This window comes from Carcharodon carcharias, chromosome 21 (genome assembly GCF_017639515.1).
Source record: "Carcharodon carcharias isolate sCarCar2 chromosome 21, sCarCar2.pri, whole genome shotgun sequence".
Classification (NCBI taxonomy): Eukaryota; Metazoa; Chordata; class Chondrichthyes; order Lamniformes; family Lamnidae; genus Carcharodon; species Carcharodon carcharias.
This window is the reverse complement of record NC_054487.1, coordinates 18,648,106-18,672,639: the sequence shown is the minus strand read 5'-3', so window position 1 is coordinate 18,672,639 and position 24,534 is coordinate 18,648,106. Positions and strand designations below refer to the sequence as shown.

General features: G+C 44.7%; 1 protein-coding gene across 1 annotated transcript in view; it reads right to left on the bottom strand.

The window, feature by feature from the left end:
• LOC121293041 (diacylglycerol kinase iota-like) overlaps positions 1–24,534 on the bottom strand; it is a 611,142-nt gene that overhangs the window by 5,139 nt on the left and 581,469 nt on the right. The window contains exons 29-31 of the mRNA XM_041215634.1: positions 15,523–15,650; positions 2,893–2,918; positions 1,250–1,287 (exon numbers count right to left, since the gene is read on the bottom strand). Of these exons, the coding sequence (XP_041071568.1) occupies positions 1,250–1,287; positions 2,893–2,918; positions 15,523–15,650 (192 nt within the window). The remainder of the gene's footprint in view (positions 1–1,249; positions 1,288–2,892; positions 2,919–15,522; positions 15,651–24,534) is intronic.

Below are 24,534 nucleotides of genomic sequence, written 5' to 3'. Positions count from 1 at the left end.
CTGTTCATTACCTATGGACAATTGGATAAGTGATTGACTTAACATCCCAAAAGTTAGCTACATAAATGGGCTCTCAAGAGGGAAAAAATTACTTCTGACAGGAAAAAGCTTCTTGAGGCGGACCAATGCTGGCTCTGGCCTAACACCTTGGTTAGCTCAAGGCAGAGGAAAGCTTTTCAAAGTTATCCATCATGGCTTTGGCCTATCACTTTAGCCATCTCAAGAAGCTACAGCTACAGAGACCAGCTTCATCTGTCAGATTGTCTGATCTGGGACCAGTAAATTGTAACTGTTCTGAGGAGACTGCCATAGTCAGTCACAGAGATCAGCCTCCCTCTGCCTTTCCCACCTCTTCGTCTGATCCGGGACCAGGAAAATGCTTTCACCTGTTGCAGGTCACATGTTTTTTCTGCCAATTTATGTTAGGTATCATATCTAAACTGTTGCCTCTTTAAAAAAAAACTGCTTTAAAATCACATGGCTACAACCTCCATTTTGGGTAATCTGTGATTCCTGGACCAGATCTTCCAAATCTGGTTATATGCAACCAGTCTCACATTACATGGTTGACTCTTACTGACCGTGGGGCAACTAGGGATCGGCAATCTCTGCGGCCTTGCCAGTGTTGCCCGACAATGAACTAAATAAAAGCTCCATAAGCCACCTCCTGCTCTGCTCATCCCTCGAATACTGCTGGCTGCCTTATGCATGTTTACAGTGACTTCTGTAGAGCCATGCGGATATCAGATAACATCTCATTAAGTTTACAAACTCTCTACTACTCGTGGTGAACATGTCCTAAACAAAATCCCCAACTATGACCACTGGATTTGCTGGATAAAAGTTGGCATCCCCATCTATTAAGAGGAAATGGCCAATGTTGAGCCAAGTACCATGACTACTAGGCTACTCCGCTGTATTGTGTTTCCTTCCCATGTGTTATATATTGTTGCATTAACTGTAAATATCTATAAAGAGCTAGGAAATAATTAGCTAGGAACTAATTGTTATGTGTAAGTTTTCCAAGGGACCACATTTCATGGCTGCACTAGAGGCTGATGTGATTTATAACTGAACCAGTTCAAACCGATCCTCCTTGTGTACAAGGCAGCATAGCAAGTTAAGCATAAAGAGTTCTGATTTTTCCAAACTTAAAATGTGATTATTACCAAGCTGGGGACCAAAAGCCATCAAGAATGCATAGCACCTTGTATGTAGAATTTGCCCAAATTCCAGTCTGCCCCATTACCTTCTGTAGGTCACCCTCCAGGACTGAATGAAGAAGTTCTGAAAGAAAGACAAGGGCCAACATGTTAAACACAGAAGAGAACATAGTTTACTGTCTAATCAACTGCTTAAAATACCTGCCCATCCAATGTTGGCTAATGATATCCATTAAAAATCTGTAGGTTACAAATAGCTAAAGATAAAAATGATGTTGTATTAAATTTTTCATTGTTAGTACTCTTCTGCCTCTATAATTTCCTTCCACACAGGATATTTAGGAAAGAGAGGCTGATGGGGTTAAAGAGGGACAGAGAATAGTATCAAATATAAGCAAGAAGGTTATATAAGGAGTCCAGTCCACAGAAAATTTGGATGAATTAGAGAAGTGGAAATAGATTAAAGAAAAATAACCCAAGGGCAAGACGGATAACCATAACTGTTCTACAAATATATATGCGTAGTAAATAGAAGTGAAATTTCTGGATGTGCTTAAACTGCTAATACATCACACAAGATATCTTTCAGTGATGGAGAACCACAGTATTTAAATAAAAAGCAGTTAAATTTTGATGTCGAGTGTCTAACAGTGAGCTTGCTGTTTAAGGAGACTGGCAGCTCTGACAGCAGTTCAGGGGCATTTTAAGCAGCAGGGGAGTGAGCCACTCACTGTGCCAGCTGCCCTGTGGGATTGCTTCATGTTTAATAATCATTCTGTTGTGATGATCACTTGGGACCTGTCTCAACTGTCTGTGGTAGCAGTGCATACTATCTACAAGATGCACTGCAGCACATTGCCAAGACTTCTTTGACAGCATCTCCCAAACCCGTAACCTCTACCACCTAGAAGAACAAGGGTAGCAGATGTATGGGAACACAACCAGCTCCAACTACCCTTCCAAGTCATTCATTATCTTGACTTGGAATTAAATCATCATTCCTTTATCATCACTAGGTTAAAATCCTGGCACTCCCTTGCTAACAGCACTGGGGTGTACCGACACCACACAGACTGCAACGGTTCAAGAAAGCAGATCAGCACCGCCTTCTCAAAGGAAATTAGATGGGCAGTAAATGGTGGCCTAGCCAGCGATGCCCACGTCACAGAAACCACTGCTATTCTCCAAGAAAATCCGTGACCACCTCTTTATTCAGGAAGAGGCCAGCAGGTTACTGAAGTCGGATATGAGGTCTTAAGGATCAGCAGAGGAATTAGACTGTAAAGAAAATAAAAAAGGTTAAATGCTATTAAAATGGACAGAAGTTTATGTTCTAGATGTCTTGCACCCACAAGTCTTAAAGGAGCTGTGGAGTGAAATTAATGAAGCTTTAACAGAAACCTTTGCTGTTGCTACCTAGCCAGCCCACAGTCCCCAACCCACCCAAGTACTTTCTGGACTTCCTTTCAACTTACAGCACCTTTGCTGTGGATCTTTTAATGGAACCATTCTACCCATGTGAAACTGGGGAATGGACAATTCTTAGTAAGGGGCTGATCAGGGAGGTCAGTACACTCTAGTCTCAAAGACACGGGTCGTGGAGAGCTCAGAAAGCTGTTGGGATTGCAGAACCTTCCTGAGACTGCTGATGGATAATAATCAGGAAACTGTGCCAGAATTATCTACCCTGAACAAGAATTATTAAGAGAAGTTCAACAGAAGGAATTACCTTGTTCCTCGGAGGATGAGGGAGGCCTGAGGAGAGAAGAAGAAAAATAATAGCTTCTGGGATTCGGGAGTCTGCATCATTTCCTGCAACAAAGTCCTTGAAAAATATCTCAAGCATGCAGTGTTGAGCTAAATGCTCAACAGTGTTATAGCACATGTGTTTCACAGGGAACAGGAGCACAGAGATATAGCCCCCCACGGTGTCAGGGAGGTAGGAATATTGTCAGGATCAGGAGTGTGGGGAATGTTGGGATCAGGGATTTGGTGCAGATTTTTGGGATAAATAGTTTCAGGAAGGTGGTCAGGATCAGGCCTGTGGAAAACGTCCGGAATCAGAAGTGTGGGGAATGTTGTCCGGACTGTGAGTGTGGGGAATATGAGGAATGTTAACGGGATCAGAAATGGAGGAGTCTTGTCAAGTTCGGCATCGTGGGAAATGTTATCAGGATCAGGAGCGTGGAGAATATTGCTAAAATGATGCATGTGGAGAAGGCTTTGGAGTTGATGGGTGAGAGGTGCTATGTTAAATGTGAAAGATTCATACCGGAGTTTCTGGTGGGTCACTCTTTCTGTCTCTCTTCCACATTGGTGCTGTATCCCAGACTCAGACTCGCAGCTGTCACTCGCGATCCATTTGCTGCTAGAGCCGTTCCACAACTCGGTATTCCTGAAAATTGGAAAAGAATTTATTTTTAATTCAGCACAAGATCTGAATCTTATTTCCTCTTGAGTTCCTCCCCTTTGCTCTGCTTCTGAAGCTGATTCAAGCTGGAGTATTGTCTGACGAGAGTCAACAACCCTCTAATACCTCACCCAACTGGTCATTCTTCACGTGTGAGGCAAAACTGTGACTGCTGCTGCACTACTTGACCATGGAAGCGTCAGCATTGAACTTGACCTTGTCTTCACCCGATTTCCACATGCTGTGCTGTCTAGTTTGTGCTGCTTAATGATCAGGGGTGGCTTTATTACTCGTCAGTGTGAAGTCAGTTTGTGTGCCATGACCCCCACACCAGTCAATTCAACACTGTGGAGCTTGGGGTTTTCCAGTCCAAGTTGAATATTGGACAGTACCTTTTCAAACCGAGTAGTTATTAAAAAAAGCTGCACAGAAAATAGTATTTTGGGATACAGTGTCTGAGTAATTTAAGACATGACGTGGTGAATGTAACAGGTTTCAATATAGACACGTGATTTAGTTTATGGTTTCCAGATTTCTCCAACACGTGGTTATTCCTTGCCTCATGTCAGAGATATTATAGACTAATTGAAAGAGATCGATTATTATGATGGGGCAATAACTCCATTTTCATTGTGTCTTGTGACTACCAGAAGATGAACTAGATGGATTTTGATCCTTTGTCTGGTACAGCAACTACTATTCCTATGATAGACTGGAGTGGCCTCCTCCTGTGCTTCTTGACAGAGAAAATACAGACAGCGAAGAAATGAAACTTGCCTCTGATTAAACAAGCACAGTCACTGAGTCACAGCGAACGGTTAAGCTGCTGATGATGGACTCATAATACACGATTAAACCATGCAGGCAGAGTGTCCTTTTCTCAGTACTGTCTTTCTCAAGTTATATGTGGCTTCTATGTAAGTGATTGGACAACACCTGCTAAACAATCCTGATTGTGCTAAGAATTACACTGAAAACCAATTTAAGATTATTAGTCAGGCTGCAGTGTGGCTCACTTACGCATGCTAGAAGCCACAAATATTCACACACGCAACCCTGTCCTTTGCAGACAGAAGGAGCATGTCCATGCATTGCATGTCCTTTTTCAACTAAACAAAAGCTTGTGAGACAGCCATTCATTTCCCATAGCAGTGCCTTGACCACTGTCGACCTGCCTGGTTTGAATTTGAACAATAGCTTGGCAGTTAACTGTTCCCTGCTACATTCTCCATGGCAATGCCTTCACCAATCAGAGTCCATTTTCCAACAATCAGCACTCACTTCTCATGCATATAAATTGTTGTTCCCTCTACTATTGGTATTCTCGAAAACTGTCCTGATGAGTGCAAGATGAAAAGCTTTGAGAGAATGTCTCTTTTTCCAGAAATATTCAAGTTCTGTACTACCAAATGACTATCTAACTATGGAACATTTAACTTAATGTGAGGGATAGGAAGGATAATGGAATCTTGACCGAAAAATTTGATTTAAAAAAATCTAGAAACTATAAAAAGGACAGTCTGTACAGATTTCAAGAGGGAAAGTTATGCTTGACTAACCTTATTAATTCTTTGAAGTAACAGAAAGAGTTGACAAGGGTAGAGTAGTTGGTGTAATATATTTGGATTTTCAAAGGCCTTGACATCAGTGTAAACAAAGCACAGAGGTTCATTTCTAGAGGGGTAGACTTGAAAAGAGAGAAGTTATGTTATCTGAAGACCTGATAGAGGTTTAATATTATGAAAGGGTAGACACAGTGAGGATTTTTCCATTTGTGGGGAGACCAGAATTAGAGGCCATTATTGTGCCATAGTCGCTAATACATTCAATAGGGAATTCAGGATAAACTTCTTCATTCAGAGAGTGGTTTAAGTGTTTAACCTGTTACCACATGGAGTATTTAAGGCAAATAGTATAGATAAAATAGAGCTACATGAAGGAGCAAATAGAGGTTATGTTGATAATGTGGTGAAGAAGGGCAGAAGGAGGCTTGAGTGTATTGAATAATCTGTTTTTTGTGTTGTAAAAAAAATTAGGAATCAGAGTAAGAGAAAAAAAAGACCACGATCTTCCTTTCAACCTCCGTGTTTCTCCACTTCAATGTCCACTGCTGGATGAGGATATATGGCCAAACAAAGTGCTAACTAACTTCAGCAACTGACACGATCTCCTCACATCCCTATATCTCGCATAGAGAGGCAGTCACACCGCAGGCTAAGAGTCCACAGGCAGGAAGGGAATGGGTGACCACCAGGCAAAGCAAGAGGACTAGGCAGGCAATGTAGGAATCTCCTGTGGCTATTCCCCTGAAAAACAGATATACCGCTTTGGATACTGTTGGGGGGAATGGCGTCTCAGAAGAAAGCAGCAAGAGCCAAGCACCATGGTTGGCTCTGCTGCACAGGGGAGGAGTAAAAAGTGTGGGAATGCAATGGTTATCGGGGATTCAATTGTAAGGGGAATAGATAGGTGTTTCTGTGGCCGCAAATGAGACTGCAGGATGGTATGTTGCCTCCTTGGTGCTAGGGTCAAGGATGTCTTAGAGCAGCTACATTCTGAAGGGGGAGGGTGAACAGCCAGTGGTCATGATAGAACATTAGTACAAACCACATAGGTAAAAAAAGGGATGAGGTCCTAAAAGCAGAATATAGGGAGTTAAGAAGTAAGTTGAAAAGTAGGACCTCAAAGGTAGTGATCTCAGGATTACGACCAGTGCCACGTGCCAGTCAGGGTAGAAATAGCAGGATATATCGGATGAATACGGTGTGAAGGGGAGGGTATCAGATTCCTGCGGCATTGGGACTGATTCTGGGGGAGGTGAGACCAGTACAAACTGGACGGGTTACACCTGGGCAGCACCTAGGGGGAACATTTGCTAGAGTGGTTGGGGATGGTTTAAACTAAAATGGCAGGGGGATGGGAACCTATGCAAGGAGTCAGAGGGAGGGGAATCAAAGACAAGAACAAAAGACAGAAAGCGGAATAAGAAAAGTGATAGAGAAATCAAGGGCAAGAATCAAACAGGGCCTCAGTGAAAAATAGTGGGAACAGGACAAGTAATGTTAAAAAGACAAGCCTTGAGGCTTTGTGCCTTAACGCGAGGAGCATTTGCAATAAAGTGGATGAATTAACCGCGTAAATAGATGTAAACAGGTATGATATAGTCGGGATTACGGAGACATGGCTGCAAGGTGACCAGGGATGGGAACTGAACATCTAGGGATATTCAGTGTTTAGGAAGGACAGACAAAAAGGAAAAGGCGGTGGAGTTGCATTGCTGGTTAAAGAGGAAATTAACGCAACAGTGAGGAAAGATATTAGCTCCGACGATGTGGAATCTGTAAGGGTAGAGCTGAAAAACACTAAGGGGCAAAAAACGTTAGTGGGGGTTGTATATAGACCCCCAAACTGTAGTGGTGATGTTGGGAATGGCATTAAACAGGAAATTAGAGACACATGTAATTAAGGAGCATCTGTAATTATGGGTGACTTTAATCTGCATATAGATTGGGCAAATCAAATTAGTAACAATACCGTAGAGGAGGAATTCCTGGAGTGTATACGGGATGGTATTCTGCACCAATACATTGAAGAACCAATGAGAGAACAGGCCATCCTCGACTGGGTATTGTGTAATGAGAAAGGAATAATTGGCAATCTAGTTGTGCAAGGCCCCTTGGGGATGAGCAACCATAAAATGATAGAATTCTTCATCAAGATGGAGAGTGACGTAGTTGATTTTGAGGCTTGGGTCTTGAATCTTAATTAAGGAAACTACGATGGTATGAGGTGCGAGTTGGTTATGATGGATTGGGAAATGTTACTTAAAGGGATGACGATGGATAGGCAATGGCAAACATTCAAAGAGCGCATGGGTGAATTGCAACAATTATTTATTCCTGTCTGGTGCAAAAGTAAAACAGGAAAGGTGGCCAAACCATGGCTTACAAGTGAAATTAGAGATAGTATTAGATGCAAGGAAGAGGCATACAAATTGGTTAGAAAAAACAACAGACCTGAGGATTGGGAGCAGTTTAGAATTCAGCAACGGAGCACCAATGGATTGATTAAGAAGGGGAAAATAGAGTACGAGAGTAAGCTTGCAGGGAACATAAAAACTGACTGTAAAAGTTTCGATAGGTATGTGAAGAGAAAAAGATTGGTGAAGATAAATATAGGTCCCTTACTGTCAGAAACAGGGGAATTTATAATGGGGAACAAAGAAATGGCTGACCAACTAAATACATAAAAGCAAAAAACTGCAGATGCAGTAAATCCAAAACATAAACAAAAATACCTGGAAAAACTCAGCAGGTCTGCAGCATCTGCAGAGAGGAACACAGTTAATGTTTCGAGTCCGAATGCCCCTTCAACAGAACTAAGGAAAAATAGAAGAGAGGTGAAATATAAGCTGGTTTAAGGGGGGTGTGGGACAGGTAGAGCTGGATAGAGGGCCAGTGGTAGGTGGAGATAGCCAAAAGATGTCACAGACAAAAGGACAAAGAGGTGTTGAAGGTGGTGATATTATCTAAGGTTAGAAAGCAGTACAAGCAAGGTACAGATAGCCCTAGTGGGGGTGGGGTAGGGTGAAGGAATCAAAAAAGGTTAAAAAGTAGAGATAAAACAATGGATGGAAATACATTAAAAAACAATAGAAGTAGGTGGGAAAAGAAAAATCTGTATAAATTATTGGAAAAAAATGAATAATAATAGCACCTCATCTGCCGACTAGGCATTTTACAGCCTTCCAGACTGAATATTGAGTTCAACAACTTTAGATCATGAACTCTCTCCTCCATCCCTACCCCCTTTCTGAATCCCCCCCTTTATTTATTTATTTATTTGTTTATTTGTTTATTTATTTTCCAATAATTTATACAGATTTTTCTTTTCCCACCTATTTCCATTAATTTTAAATGTATTTCCATCCATTGTTTTTTCTCTACCTTTTAGCCTTTTTTGATTCCTTCACCCCACTCCACCCCCACTAGGGCTATCTGTACCTTGTCTGTCCTGCTTTCTACCCTTAATTAGCACATTCCTTAGATAATATCACCACCTTCAACACCTCTTTGCCCTTTTGGCTATGACATCTTTTGGTTATCTCCACCTATCACTGGCCCTCTATCCAGCTCTACTTGTCCCACCCCACCTTAAACCAGTTTATATTTCACCTCTCTTCTATTTTTATTTAGTTTTGTTGAAGGGTCATTAGGACTTGAAACGTTAACTGTGTTCCTCTCCGCAGATGCTGCCAGACCTGCTGAGTTTTTCCAACTAAATACATACTTTGATTCTGTCTTCATAAAGGAGGGTACTAATAACATACCAGAAATGTTGGGGAACACAGGGTTTAGTGAGAGGAAGGAACTGAAAGAAATCAGTATTAGTAGGGAAATGGTGTTGGGGAAATTGTTGGGATTGAAGGCCAATAAATCCCTGGGGCCTGATAATCTACATCCCAGAATACTTAAGAAGTGGCCCTAGAAATAGTGGGTGCATTGGTGGTCATCTTCCGAGATTCTATAGACTCTGGAACAGTTCCTACAGATTGGAGGGTAGCTAATGTAACCCCACTATTTAAAAAGGGAGGCAGAGAGAAAACAGGGAATTATAGACCAGCCAGCCTGACGTCGGTAGTGGGGAAAACTCTAGAGTCCATTATAAAAGATTTAATAGCTGAGCACTTGGTAAACATTGGCAGAATCGGACAGAGTCAGCATGGATTTCTGAAAGGGAAATCATTCTTGACAAATCTACTGGAATGTTTCGAGGATGTAACTAGTAGAGTTGATGAGGGGGAGCAAGTGGATGTGGTTTGTTTGGACCTTCAGAAGGCTTTCACAAAGTCCCACATAAAAGTTTGGCGTGTAAAATTAAAGCACATGGGTTTGGGGGTAGTGTATTGAGATGGATAGAAAACTAGTTGGCAGACAGGAAACAAAGAGTAGGGATAAATGGGTCTTTTTCCGAATGGCAGGCAGTGACTAGTGGGGTACCGCAGGGATCGGTGCTGGGACCCCAGTTATTCACAATATCTATTAATGATTTAGATGAGGGAACTAAATGTAATATCTCCAAATTTGCAGATGACACAAAGCCAGGTGGGAGGGTGAGCTGGGAGCAGGATGCAGAGATGCTTCAGTGTGATTTGGACAAGCTGAGTGAGTGGGCAAATACATGGCAGATGCAGTATAATGTGGATAAATGTGAAGTTATCCATTTTGGTAGCAAAAACAGGAAAGCAGATTATTATCTGAATGGCTATAAATTGAGAGAGGGGAATGTGCAACGAGACCCAGGTGCCCTTGTACACCAGTCGCTGAAGGTAAGCATGCAGGTGCAGCAGGGGGTTAAGAAGGCAAATGGTATGTTGGCCTTCATAGTGAGAGGATTCGAGTACAGGAACAAGGATGTCTTGCTGCAATTGTACAGGGCCTTGGTGAGACCACACCTGGAATATTGTGTGCAGTTTTAGTTTCCTTATCTGAGGAAGGATGTTCTTGCTATAGAGGGAGTGCAGCAAAGGTTTACTTGACTGATTCCTGGGATGGCAGGACTGACATATGAGAAGAGATTGAGTCGATTGAGATTATATTCACTGAAGTTTGGTAGAATGAGGGGGGATCTCATAGAAACCTATAAAATTCTAACAGGACTAGACAGGGTAGATGCAGAAAGGATGTTCCCGATGGTGGGGGAGTCCAGAACCAGGGGTCACAGTCTGAGGATATGGGGTAGACCATTTAGGACTGAGATGAGGAGAAATGTCTTCACCCAGAGAGTGGTGAGCCTGTGGAATTCATTACCACAGAAAGTAGTTGAGGCCAAAACACTGTATGTTTTCAAGAAGGCGTTAGATGTAGCTCTTTGGGTGAAAGATATCAGAGGGTATGGGGAGAAAGTGGGGGCAGGCTATTGAGTTGGATGATCAGTCATGATCATAATGAATGGCAGAGCAGGCTCGAAGGGCCGAATGGCTTACTCCTGCTCCTAGTTTCTATGTTTCTATCTCCCTGGCTGCATAATTGCACATTTTAGTCGTAACCTGCCACGTGACTATAGACCTCTCATTTACTCTTGACCCCTACCTGCCATTCACTGTAAGCTCTATGCTGAACCCATGAGTAATGTACAGTGACATCTCAGTTCAGTGTATGGAGTTTAGTAATGGTGTGTGTGTGTGTCTGTATGTGTAACAGTGTGTGTATCAGTGTATATGTGCCTATGTGCATGTGTGGATCTGCCCGGGCAGAATTTTCCCTTCACCGGGCGGGTGCAGAGGATTGGCCTGGCAGTGGCTGTGAAGTGGACCGCTGCATGTGATCCGGCCCTGACCACCATTTCACGCTGGCCGGACACAATTCAGGCCGCCCAGCGTGAAATGTGGCTCCGCACTGGCCGGAAAGAGCCAAGTGGGAACAGGGGCCTCTCGGCCGCTGGGTCCAATGACAACCCAGTGGCCAGTTTAAAAGTGGCCCAGGCAGCCCCTGGAAGGCTGCCATGGAGGGCGTCCCCTGATCCTTCACCAAGGACCCGAGTGCAGCTGGACGTGGCACATGGGAGGACAGGTTGGGTGGGCATTTGGACCCCCTCTTCTCTGAGTGCCTCGCTATGCTTCTGGAGGAGATGGCTGCCAGGAGAAATACCCTTGTCCCCAGAGATGGGAGGAGGAGGCTACCGCACCTTACCAAGAGGGCATGGGAGGAGGTGGCAGCGCTGGTCAGCCATCGTGACGTGGTGCGGCGCTCCTGGGTGCAGTGCCGGAAGCGTTTCAATGACCTGCTGTGCTCATGATGGATGAGTATCGTGTTGGCATGGGTCAGAGTGAAGAAGTGTTAAGGTGAGGCCGTTCCCCCTGTGGACCTCAGGTGTGTTAGAGTCTGAGCGTCAGCTGTCAATCACGCCGGAGATGGTCAAGGGGGTGAGCCCTGGCTGCTTGGACTCAGTGCCTTGCGGCTCGAGGTCCACGACTCGGATGTGCCCTGCCAGGTGCTGCTTAGCTGGGGTTGGCCAGGCTGCAATGGCCCTGCAGGTAGAGAGCGGACTAATCAATACTCTGTTGTTTCAGGAGAAGACAGCCCATAAGAATATAGAAAGGTCACGGACCGGCTGAGGCCCTGTTAGCCTCCTAATCCCCTCGAGGTACGAGCAAGACGCTCTAGAGCTTGAGAGCCAGCTGGCCCCACGTGCAGCCAGGTGTGGAGAGGTGGGGTTGCCAGGCGAAGGTAAGAGTGCAGTGCACAGAGGTGAGAATTTCAGCTTGTGCAACCATCCTAGTGTAGTCTCTTCATTGATGGGAGCCTCGAACCTGGAGTCCCCATTGATCATTGGACGATGATGGCACCATGATGCCCATCTCCATTGTCTCACCAGGGTACCTGGCATGCACAGTAACAGGGTAATGACTTTAACTAATGACATGTCCTTGTTCTCCCTTTTTAGGTTCCCCAGCAGGCGTTCGCTCTCCAGACTCTGAAGGGTCACCCCTGACACCGTCATTCGCACCTACTTCACACCCGCTCTCTGAAAGAGGCACCAGTGCGGATACCAGCACCTCAGTGGGCATTAGAGCAGCGGCTGGTATCTTAGTGCACAATGGTGAGGGCACTTCAAACTCACTCGAGGTGCAGATGGAGGCAGAGAGTGTACAGGGTGCCAACAGTTGGGGGACTGCTGGGGACGGGGACGATGCTCAGTCGAAGGCTGATGAGCCTCTGGAGTCGTCCATTAGGCAGCAGATGCTGGATGTCCAGTGGGACGTGCAGGAGGATCTGGCAGAGATCCCGGAGGGTGTGTGCGCCATGGTTTTCATTGTGGAGGAGTCCATTCGGCCCGCGCGCACTGCGTTGACCCTCATGGCCGGGCGCACTGCCTCCTCCATTGAGAGAGTGGCGAGTATCATGATGAGGCTGCTCCAGGGACAGAATGAGGGGTTCCTGGGGTTGCGCTCGGACCTGCAAACCCTTACACAGGCGATGACCTCAGGTGTTCAGTGTCAGAGTGTGAGATGGGTGAGGTACCCAGTATCCCAGCTAGGTGCCCATCCATCAATATGTGCAGGGAGGTCCAGAGCGACCTTACGTTGGAGCACGAGCTGCCTATCGTCTCTGGGGCTCCTCTCAGGACGCTCTGGATGACAGCAGCAGCTCTTCCACCCCTATGCCAGTGACCGTCACATCTGATGAGGCTGCAGCGACTGGGAAGATGCCACCCATGGCACTGGCCGCTCCCTCCCCCGCGGGGCCAGCACAGGCTCTACTAACCACAGGATGACTGCCATGGTCATCAAGGGCAACAAGACAGCAGGGTCAGCAGGCTGTCTCCAAGGCCAGTGCATTGTGAGGGGGCAGCACCTAGACGAAGCACTCACAAGTTAAAGGCACCATGAGCACAAGAGGGACTGGTCACAGGTGATTTTATGATCATTTTTGTTTGCTGTATGTATACTGGTCTGATGCTGAATAACAGAAACGTTTCTGTTAAGATTATTGAGCTGTCAGAGTGACATAAATTTTGTTTTAGTTGTTACAGCTTGAGTATGCTTCACCTTTTTATTTTATTGGTGCGTGGAATGCCAGTATATAATGCTGGACATAGGTGGCTCTGAACTTTATTGCACAGGCACTGAGTGTTCTTCGTGTTCAAATGAAAGTGTCCTTTCAGACATCCGGGATGGAGGAGGCAGTCCTGGCATGTGTTTGAAGCTGATCTTTGGCAGCCTAGCTGAAGGAGCGTTGGATCAAGGAGTCCCTGGTGTCCCTGCCTCCTGAGGTCTGGCTCCATATCTCAGCGTTCTCCTCACCATGCTCCTCTTCGGACTAACTACTGGACTCATCCTCTGTGGCCTGTGGAGCTGCGACAAGATCCTCTTCCTCCAGTGGGTCCCCCCTTGCCGGTGCCAGAGTGTGGAGAGCGCATCATGTAACCATGATCAATGATATGGGCTGTGGGGAGTATTGTAGTGCTCCCGCTGAACAGCCTAGGCATTGGAAGTGCATCTCGAGAAAGTCCTCTCTACCACCGCCCTTGTGGAGGCATGACTCAATGTAATGCTTCTCGGCCTCTGTTCTTGGATGGTGGAGAGGCGACATGAGCCACCTTCTGAGGGGATAGCCCTTGTCACCCAGCAGCCATCCATCCAGCCGGGCTGGAGCACTGAAGACCCCAGCACCTGGGAGTGTCTGAGGATGTAGGCGTCGTGGGAGCTGCCTGGGTACTTTGCACAGACTTGTAGAATCAGCATCCTGTGGTCACACACTATCTGCACGTTCATGGAGTGGGAGCCCTTCCTGTTGATGAAGGCACCGGGCTCACCTGCTGGTGCCTTGATGGCCACATGTGTACAGTCTATAGCACCCTGGACACGGGGGAAGCCAGCAATGGCCGCAAAGCCTCTGGCTCACTGTGTCTGACTGGCCTCATCCGTATGGTAAAGAATAAAGGTCAGTACTCGTCTGAGCAAAGCTTCTTTCACCAGCTTGATGCAATTGTAGGCAGCTGATTGGGAGACTCCGCACAGATCCTCCACTGACCCCTGGATAGAGCCGGAGGCTTAGAAGTTGAGGACCACTGTGACCTTCAGTGCCACTGGCATGGAGTGTCCACCCTCACAGTCGGAGCTGATCTCAGGCCCAATCATCTGGCAAATGGGGGTCACAGTCTCCCTGGAGAGGTGGAGCCCCCTTCAGCACTGCACCTCAGACATATTGAGGTAGCTGCATCGCCACCTGAAAACCCTGGCAGCAGGATAGTGGCATCTTGTGCTGCCCCTTCCACCTCAGACTACCTGCTGGCCCTGCCCACCTTGTTGCCTGCACCTCCCTTCCCATAGGTTCCTCCTCTGGAAGCTGCATTGGGACACCTGGTCTCCTCTCCCTTCTGCCCCTCTCTTCCTCCTCAGAGGAGGTGCCTCCATCAGAGACCACAGTCCCCATTCCCAGGGTAAGGGGAGACTGTCTGATACCTAGAAGACCCCACATGGTCTGAATCTTCCAAGGGCCTGGCAGACACAAATGAGGCCTGGAAATGCTAAGAATGAAGCCCCGAACAGAGATGAAGCTGTCAATTACCAATAAGCAACCAGCTGCAAACTATCTCCAAAACTCCTCACTACTCACACTGGCAATGCTGTTGACCCTTTCTATCCTGCCCTTGGATGAGCTTTGTGAAAATGTCAGCTGGCTCCTTGCCCGTTTTGCCCATGTTATGAGCAGAAAATTGCACAGGCAAGGAAAAGTGACAGACAATTGGACTGTCAAGGGCCTTAAGTGGCCACTTAATTAATGGTGGCGCCACTCCGGCACCCGTGTGTGCCTGCCAAGCAAAACATCGCCCACTATTTTACTCCCGATCAGGTCGGGCATGCGCCTGCCTGCAAGACGAAAAATTCTGCCCCGTGTGTGTCTAGATGTTTGGGTACGTACATGTGTGTTTATGTATGTGTATACGTGTGTGTGTACATATGATGTGCATGTCTGTAAGAGCTTATGTTTGTGATCTCAATGTGGTAAAACCTGACCTCTCCTTCATTCCTCTTGAGCTTCTGAATTGCTCAGAAGGTTATCTGCCAGCTGATCCATACAATCCAGAGGGATCCAAGTTTCATTCCTGGTCTGCGTTGAAAGAGCTGATATCAGCCAGGACAGGGATGGAGTCCTACAACTGACCTTGATGTCCTCGCAGACCAGGAAGGTGAAAATCAACCACAACTCTCCCTCTTCAGGGAAGATGCATGTCAGGATGTCAAGGTCAGGTTCAGCTGTGATTCCTTCCATGGTCAAATAGCCTACAAGCGTTCAATGGGCAGGTAAAGGAAATGGCTGCTTGGGAAAGATACAGAGCGGTACCTGTGATTCAATACCCCAGAGGAGCAGAGAAGTTAAACTAAGCTGGGAGAAGAGACAGATTGTAAGTGGGAGGTTGGTTCCACTAAGGTGGGGGACGTACCCAGGGGAAGGATCCACCACCAGGTCTGGCATCCCAGGGACTGTCCCAGCTTTCTGTATGGCCACTAGCTCTGGGTCCAAAATAAAGAGCTCATCTTGAGCAACTTCTGTCACAAAGTGGAGATGCTCCTGAGGAGAAAAGGAAAACTGTTCATATCTTAAAATACTTCTAACTATCGACAATCAATTATTAATAAATGCAGCTCTAATCTTTTATAGTATACTTAATTATTAACAGTCATTATTGACATTCAGTTGTTCATTAAAACTCATTTAATTATTGATAATCATTGATAATGACATCCTATAATTAGTTAGTTACAAACTGCACGCCACATGTAGCTACACTAACATGAATGGTGGTTGAATTTACTAAGCCAGACCACTAGAATATTGTCGGCATGTTTCAGGAAAAGCATATTCAAGAACCTGACATTGCATCTGCCTCAATCACTAACCGCAGAGTGAATTCCACAGCCTCTTTATGCTTTGTGGTGAATTAATGGTCCCGAGCTGGCATATTTGAGGGGCGGGGAGCACATAAAATAAAGTAGGTTGCCAACCTGTTACCTTCATGCTCACCTCCAACTTGTCCCCCATTTTACAGGGTGGGGGGCAAGTTAGGCATGTGGCAATCTGCCCGCCCTTAGGCCTATCAAGGCCCTTAAGTGGCCAGTTAACTTCCGCTTAAGGGCTTCATTCCACATTCGCTGCAATTTTTCGGTCAGTGGAGAAAGGCAGAAGGAAGACCACCAGCCCGGCAGTTTTCGCTGCATGAGTGAGAGGCGGGCGGGAAGGGGGTTACAAAGACCAGTCCTTTTGAGTGTCCGTGCCCAAATGTTGAGAGACCAGCAGACAGGATCCTCTTGAATCCTGGGCAGATAAAAACAGACACAGCTGGTCCAAATGCCATCCGGAAGGATTTCTGGTTGGAGAGGTGCCAGCGGACTTTTAGTTTGGAGGGGTAACCCCCTAAAATTCACCGCTTTGATTACATAGAATTACACAGAGCCTACAGTACAGGTTTGACCCAGCTGATTTATGTTCCTTACGAACTTCCTCCCATCCTAATTACCTCTTCACACCCTGACACCATTTCCCTCTATTCTCTTCTCCCTAAAGTTGTATCAGGCCTGCCTTAAATACAGCAATGCCATCTGCTTTGAACACTTGATGTGGCAGCGAGTTCCATATCTTCACTGCACTCTCTGTGAAAAAATTGTTCCTAAAATTCATCTTTGATCCATTGGTGGCTATTTGATATTAATGTCCCTTTTGTTCTTGATTTGCCTACAAGTGAAAACAACTTCTCCACCTCCACCTCATGAGCCCCTTCATGACAATAAATATCTCCATTTGCGAAGAAAAGAGCCCAGCTTGCTCAATCATTCGCGAAAGCAGCATCATCTCAGTTCTGTTTTAAATCCTTGTAAATATTTTCCACACTCTCTCTCGTGCTTCAATATTCTTTTTGTCTTGCACTGATCAAGACAGATTCACAAGAATACCAAAATAATACTAGTTTAAATTTTAGAATACTAAACAAAAACTTAGGGGACAGCCATTCCCTGGTTCATTCCCCAGGACAATACCTTGGCCAATCAGAGTCGACCTGCCTGGTTTGAATTTAAATAAAATCTTGGTAGTTAACTGTTCCCTGGTGCATTCTCCATAACAACACCTCTACCAATCAAAGTCTACTTGTCAATCAATCAGCAGTCTTTGCCCACGCATTATAAGTTGTTGTTCCCTTTACAATTGGTATTCTTGCAAACCTGTACTGATGAACATAAGATGAAATGCTTCAATAGCATGTCTCTTTTTTTCAGCAATACTCAAGTCCTCTACTACCAAGCGACTATTTATATACCTGAGACAGCAGTACAACACAGACCAAATGCGGGATATCAGCAACATAGTTCGGCTCAAAGGTAAGTTAAGAACAGGAGTAAGCTATCTATTGAATTTCTCAGAGTGCATTAGAGCCAAGGTTGTGCCAGATACATTTCCAAATGTATCGATAATGCTAAAGTGAGACAGTGTCCCATGATCGCGCAAGCGTTTACGCAGGATGAGATTGAACAGATTGGTAGTAGGGTTACTAATTTATGCCATGCTCTACACTGCGCTTGGTCTGAAGTGCGCCAAATTCCTTTCATTTTTCGATTTGATCAGTTTGTGCTGCTATATTGCCTCAATAGATGACAGCACCATAAACAATACCAACAAGGCCAAGCCAGGCATACATATCAGTAAAACAGACAAAGGAACTAAAATAATCATCCTTAACAAACATGACTATATCAATAAAATGCACGCTGTTCTTTATGACAGATCGAAATTCGTATCCATTGTACCTGCGGGTAAGCATGACCAGACAGCCCTGCTTGAAAGCAAGTTTAAAAAATGCTTGTTGGACTTGTGTAAGAGTAGTGAGCTGTCTGGTGGAATATATAATAGGGTTCATCCTCACGACTCACTGCGTTCGCATATGCATGGGTTGCCCAAGACACTTACGTGATGTTCCTTTACATCCTATTTTATCCATGATGGGTTCTGCATAACATGAATCAGCCAAATGGTTGGACAAGTCGCTATGACCAGTTCTGAGCAAGTTTTCCACATACACGATGAAGGATTCCTTCACCTTTGTGAAGACAATGCAGGACTTGTATATCGCAGCAATGTCCATGTGCTCATTCAACATTGCTAGCCTATTCACCAATGTACCACTCAATGCACCATGTCACTATATCATGGCAATCTAGACACACCATCATTGCGTGAATCAGTATTTGTTGAACTTATGAACTCAGCAGCTCATGCAGTTGACACCTGGAATGCCCAAACAGTTGGTGTTGCCATGGGATCCCCTCTAGGACCAGCTCTCACTAACATCTTTGTCTGTTTCCACAAGAAATATGTCTTTAATGGAATGACCTCTAACCTCCAACCCCTTACATATTTCTGATACATGGATGATACAGTTGCTATTTTTGAATCCACAGCTGCATGTAAGAATGTCCTTATACACCTTAATGGGCTTCAACCTGCGCGCAAATTCACCTTTGAAATGGAGCAGTTCAATGAGCTCCCTTTCCTCAACATGATATTTGAGATATCTGCCAATGGATGCTCTACAACTCTCTACCACAAGCCTAACTTCACCAGTTAATATACACATTGGGATTCCTACAGTTCCACAAGCTATAAGATTGGCCTTATCAGTAAAAAGGGCCTAAGTCATTTGCTCACTGTGCAAGCTTGATACTGAAATAGGGTGCATCAAAGACATCCTGCAGGATAATGGCTACCCTGATCAGATAATTGCTTACTGTATATCCTGCCTAAGACTGCCACTTTCAGTCCAGAAAAGTGCCCAGTCTACCTCAGATTACCCTGGAAGGTAAACAGTTTGAGCAACAGGTGAAGCTAGCTGTTTCACGCTGCTACTATGCAGTAGCAACACAAGTGGTGTTCACCACTAACAGGATGCTACCGTCAAGCCAAAAAGACGTTCTGCCTACACAAATTAGTAATATGGTATATGTATTTTGATGCCAGTGTGATGCCAGGCATGTAGGCTATATGTCTCAAAGATTGATGGATCGTATTAAACAGCACGTCCCTTTGACAAAGGACTGACCGTACCCAACCAGCCCGTGCTTGCAAAACACAAAACATAGTGTCCAATATTAGATGTGATTCCACAGTTGGACAGCACTTGCTAAACAATCCTGATTGTGCTAAGAATCACTCTGACAACTAATTTAAGGTGATCAGTTGGGCCCGCAATGTGGCTCACTTGCATGTGCTAGAAGCTACATATATTCAGACACAGGGCTCTGTCCTCTGTAAACAGAAGGAGCATGTCCATGCATGTGCCTTTTTCAACTAAACATTAGCTTGGGGACAGCCATGCCTTGATTCATCCCCATGGCAATGCCTTGACCAATCAAAGTTGACCTGCCTGCTTTGAATTTAAACAAAAGCTTGGCAGTTAACTGTTCCCTGGTGCATTCTCCATAGCAATGCGTCTACCAATCAAGGTCTCCTGCCAAACAATCAGCACTCTCTTCTCATTCAGTATAAATTGTTGTTCCCTTTACAGTTGGTATTTCTTGCAAATCTGTCTTAAGTGCAAGACAAAGCTTTGACAGCATGTCTCATTTTTCAGCAGTACTCAAATTCTCTACTACCAAATGATTATTGATATTACTTTTGTGAAATGGAGACCAGAACCAAGCACAGCATACTCTGTGTAAAAAGGTTTCTCTTGCCCCTGTTCTAAATTACTCATATTTAATCTTGTTCTCAACACCTCAGCTACTGGAAACTATTTGATGGTAGAATTTCTGCTAAGTTGCACTAATTCTTTCGACGTCGTTTGCCTTAAATTGGTGTAATTTGTGCAAAAGATTCTGGAATTTTAAGCACAAATTATGTCCAGCGCCAATTGATTTTCTACTAGTTTCAAACACGGTGCTAGAAGCCAGTCCCCCTCTCAACCCCATCATTGGGAGTTCCCGTTGATTGTGTTCATTTGTGGCCTTCAAGGAGGATCCAAACATTGAAAATACTTTTTGTGTGCATCTGCTAGCACAGACACAATGGGTCAAGTGGCCTCTTCCTGTGCCGGAAACTTTCTATGGTTCTAAGGACACTGGCAGGTCTGTTTCAAAACCTTTTCAAAATAACTTATTTTTACATTTACTAACAAACTGACAATTGCACACCAATATAACTGTGAAATGATCCTGTCTGTTTTTTAAAAGTCATTATTAATCATTTATAATCTGGTGGTGAAGTGACGCTGTGATTGAAATATTCACCTTTTTTTGATAAACCTATTTTCAGCTGTATTAATAAAACTTTATCAAATAACCACTCTTAAATACATCAAGGAATAATATTAAAGCAATTAAAAAAAAATGTTTTAAAATGCTGCCAGGTAAATTCGTGTTTGGTGATAAGCAAATGAGTTTGAACAGCAACTCAGGAGAAACAAGACCTCTCAAAATGGCTGCAATATCTGCCTGGATGGTCGATTGTGCCCAAAGTGAAAACTATAGCCCAGGCCCATAACTTCCAAGCTCCAGGATGGTGTTTCTGGAAGGGCGGTGCTTATCCCAAAGAAACACTGGGGAACTACCCACCACCCCCCCACCCCCTCACCCGCTGGACACTCCCAGGTAGAGATTGCACGGCAATTGCCCGAGAACTTCAAACTTCCCCTTAGCAATTGTCCTGCACTGGGCATCATCCAAAAAATGCGATTTAAATCCCAAACTTCGGATGGTTCCGACTCGGTTACACCAAGAGTTACCCAGAAATAGTTAGAATTAAAACCACTTCTAACTTCTGGGTAACTACTGTACTGACTCACCCCCATGAGATGCCCAACTAATCCCTACCCTCCACTATGCCCCCCGAACACCCCTCCCCAACACTCCCTGAACCCCCAGGGGACCTCCCCTTCCACAAGGGACCACCCCAAACCCTCACAGTGCCCCCCACACCCAAATCCCCACCCGAACCCTGCCAATCACTCCCCACCCCCCAAAGTCCTACCTGTTTACCTTACCAACCTACCTTCTCCCTGGCTTGAAAGTGGCTGGACCTTTAAACTTACCTGATTTACAGAAGCCAGTGCCATAATAAAGGGGGCGTGGCTTCCTTAACTCCTACTCTCCAGCCCTGTACTGAAGGCCTCAGGAGTGCGCTGGCCCTACATAATTCCTTCCTGGCCTGAGTCAGAAGTTCATGTGGGAAAGGATCACCTGGATTTTGAGGTAGGAATGTAGCAGCGGAGTCAGATTGCCACTCCCTGATAGTTCAGGCTCAAATGTCTTTACAGATAAGACTCAGTCTTTGTGATCTCTAGGAATGGTTACTGAAGGAGTTGGTGAGGAACTTTCCTCCCTTGACTCTAAGCTTTTCTCTCCCATTCCAAAAGATTACATGACTATGGGGTGGGTGATGGGCAGAGGGGGAGCAAGGTAGGAAGTTGTGATGTTCCATCCATTGTGACTGGTGGGGAAGCTCTGATGGTCCAGCTGTCTTAAATTGCTCACTGATTTTGCAAGTTTGTATGCTGGTTTCAATACAATGCTTATTACAAATATCCAATTATATTACTGTAGTTTATGTGCTCATTCATTTTCAACTGGGTGATAAAGTGACATTTAATAAGACTCCTCCTCACTCAGGTACCTTACCATTAGAGGGTGTTGACATGCTTGGAATTGGTCCATGATTATGCTTGGCAAAGTACTGCAGTGGTTTGCCGTTGGCTTCTGTAGTACAGCTGACCAGGAAATTCTCCTGCTCTTGCCACCAGCTATATTGGAAGGATATGCAGGCTGATAATCAACCTGTTTGGTATTATAAACACACCTTCCAAGGCCATCAAGTCCTGAAGTGGGACTTGGATCTGGAGCTTCTGGCCCAGAGGTAGGGATGCTACTCACTGTGCCACAAGACCCTCTACTTCTTTCATGGGATGTGGGCACTCTACTTCTTTCATAATGAAACCATCTGGAATGATTCGATAAATCCAGTAGCTAAAAGCATTTGTAGACACGGATTCACTGGTCACTTCTTAGGCATTTCACTGAACAGTTACTTAGATCTCCAGGCAAGGATAGACACTCCGGAAGATCTCACTACAGGGATCAGCAATATGAGCCCAAACAATCTAGGGTGAGAGGACTGAAAAAGACCGAAAATGTAATAGTTGACATAGTTGTTATAGAGCTTATGCAGATTTGAAGCAAAGCCTAAAACAAACTGAATATTAATATCTTGCAGCAGACGAAAAGGTAGAGGAAGAAAAATTATGTCAACAAGATCTCATGAAATGATTGACAAAGGATTGAAGATAATGGCTGAACAAATGTAAGAGAATAAGAATTACAGCTAGAGTTTTATGACAAGAAAGAATGACACAAAGTGATCGGACAGAGAGAGAGAGAGAGAGAGAACAATGAAGAGACACCCTGAGACCAGTCACTTTGAGATCAATGACAACGAATAGAGAGAACTGCAATCAGCGACAACCAGTTAGGCAGAGAAAGGAGATCACCATGAGAAAGACTGGTAGGTGAGAGTCTAGATTATTCAGCCCATCACTGGAATTAATTCAGTTAAATATAATATAATTCCAAATATCATTGGGAGAAAATATAAATACTTTCACTTCAGCTTTTGAGCTGTTAGAAAATCAAGATAAGTAGAGGAAAGATGTCTGGACTTAATAGTTTATTTCTTTATTCTTTTATAGAATATGGGCATCGCTGGCAAGGCCAGTGTTTGTTGCCCGGTCCTAATTGCCCTTGAACTGAGTGGCTTGTTAGGCCATTTCAGAGGGCAGTTAAGAGTCACCATTGATGTTGATCTGGAGTCAAGTGTAGGTCAGACCTGGTCAGCAGATTGATAAAAACAAAAAACTGCGGATGCTGGAAATCCAATACAAAAACAGAATTACCTGGAAAAACTCAGCAGGTCTGGCAGCATCGGCGGAGAAGAAAAAAGTTGACGTTTCCAGTCCTCATGACCCTTCAACAGAACTCAGTTTTTCTGAGTTTTTCCAGGTAATTCTGTTTTTGTTCTGGTCAGATTTCCTTCCCTAAAGGACATTAGTGAACCAGATGGGTTTTTACGACAATCGACAATGATTTCGTGGTCACCATTACTGAGACTAGCTTTTCAATTCCAGATTTTATTAATTGAATTCAAATTCCACCAGCTGCCACAATGGGATTTGAACCCGTACCCCAGAACTTTAGCCTGGGCCTCTGGATTTCTAGCCCAGTGACATTACCACTATGGCACCGTCTCCCCATCTCCCCAGTTTATGGTAACTTATTGATGGTAACCACTTAATGTTAAATCACCTGTGGCTTTTTCCTAGTCTTAATCTTATGGACAACGTTAGTTTTGAAACTGTAAAACGTGATATTTAGCATCAATGACTTATGACAATGAAGCATTCAGGCAGAAGAATAAGAAAGTGAAGGAAGTTTCACAGTTAAATTAATTCCAGTTGGAAAGTGAAACAGAAGAAGAGAATGGTCTTTGGCATCCGATGTTAATGGCTCAGTTGAGGGAAATATCCTCCAGATCTGGCTGGTCAGCCCAAAGACTGAATGGCCAACTGCTCCAAAACAGTAGGAGCACCGGCCACAGCAATGAGCTCAGTTCACACTGTTCCTGAGACAACGCTCAGGTTCCCAGGTGTGTGTTGTCCATAAGATTAAGACGAGGAAAAAGCCACAAGTGATTCCTGCTACCACAGAGATGTGAGCCTAAAAAGAAAGTCGAAGTTTCCCTAAACAATATTCCCCAAAAAACAACTAATCTGGAACTTGAGTACCAAAAGTTAACAGAGACTCAGCAGACACTCTGCACTAAAGGCTGCTTAAGCTCAAACAATTTGGGGCATCAGGGATACACAGTCTCAAACAACAGGATGCAATAGCTACAAGATCAAATTTCTGACCTAACATTGCAGATCTAAACGTTGGAGGAGTTTGAAGAAATACCTGTGCTGCAAGCACAACAAAAAGGAATTATTAACGGTGGGTCATAATATAGCACCTCAGACCAGCATCAGCTGCTTCACCAACAACTTGAAGCTGGTGTAGGAAATGCAGTTTGATGCTAAACCAGGAAGAAAAAGATGAGAGGCTGGAAGTGAAAGGAACACTGCCAGACCAGGGTCCATGGTCATTGCAGGTGGTATTGGCTGATAAAGAAGATGCGATCCTGTTGTTGGAAGTAATTTATTGTGAGCTATATGCTTTGATGAAGGTTGAATCATTCCTAATTCACAGAGGAGATCCTGGAGAAGCTGTGAGTACCAAGTATCTGGCAATTCCAGGACTGACCAAAGGTTTTCAGTGGGTGCCACTCAGTGCAGAGGCACAGTGACAGAGATAAACACACTTGTACAGTTAAACCTTCCAGAATGAAAAGTGCACTTGCCACTTTCCAACAGCTTAGGGAACTAGGG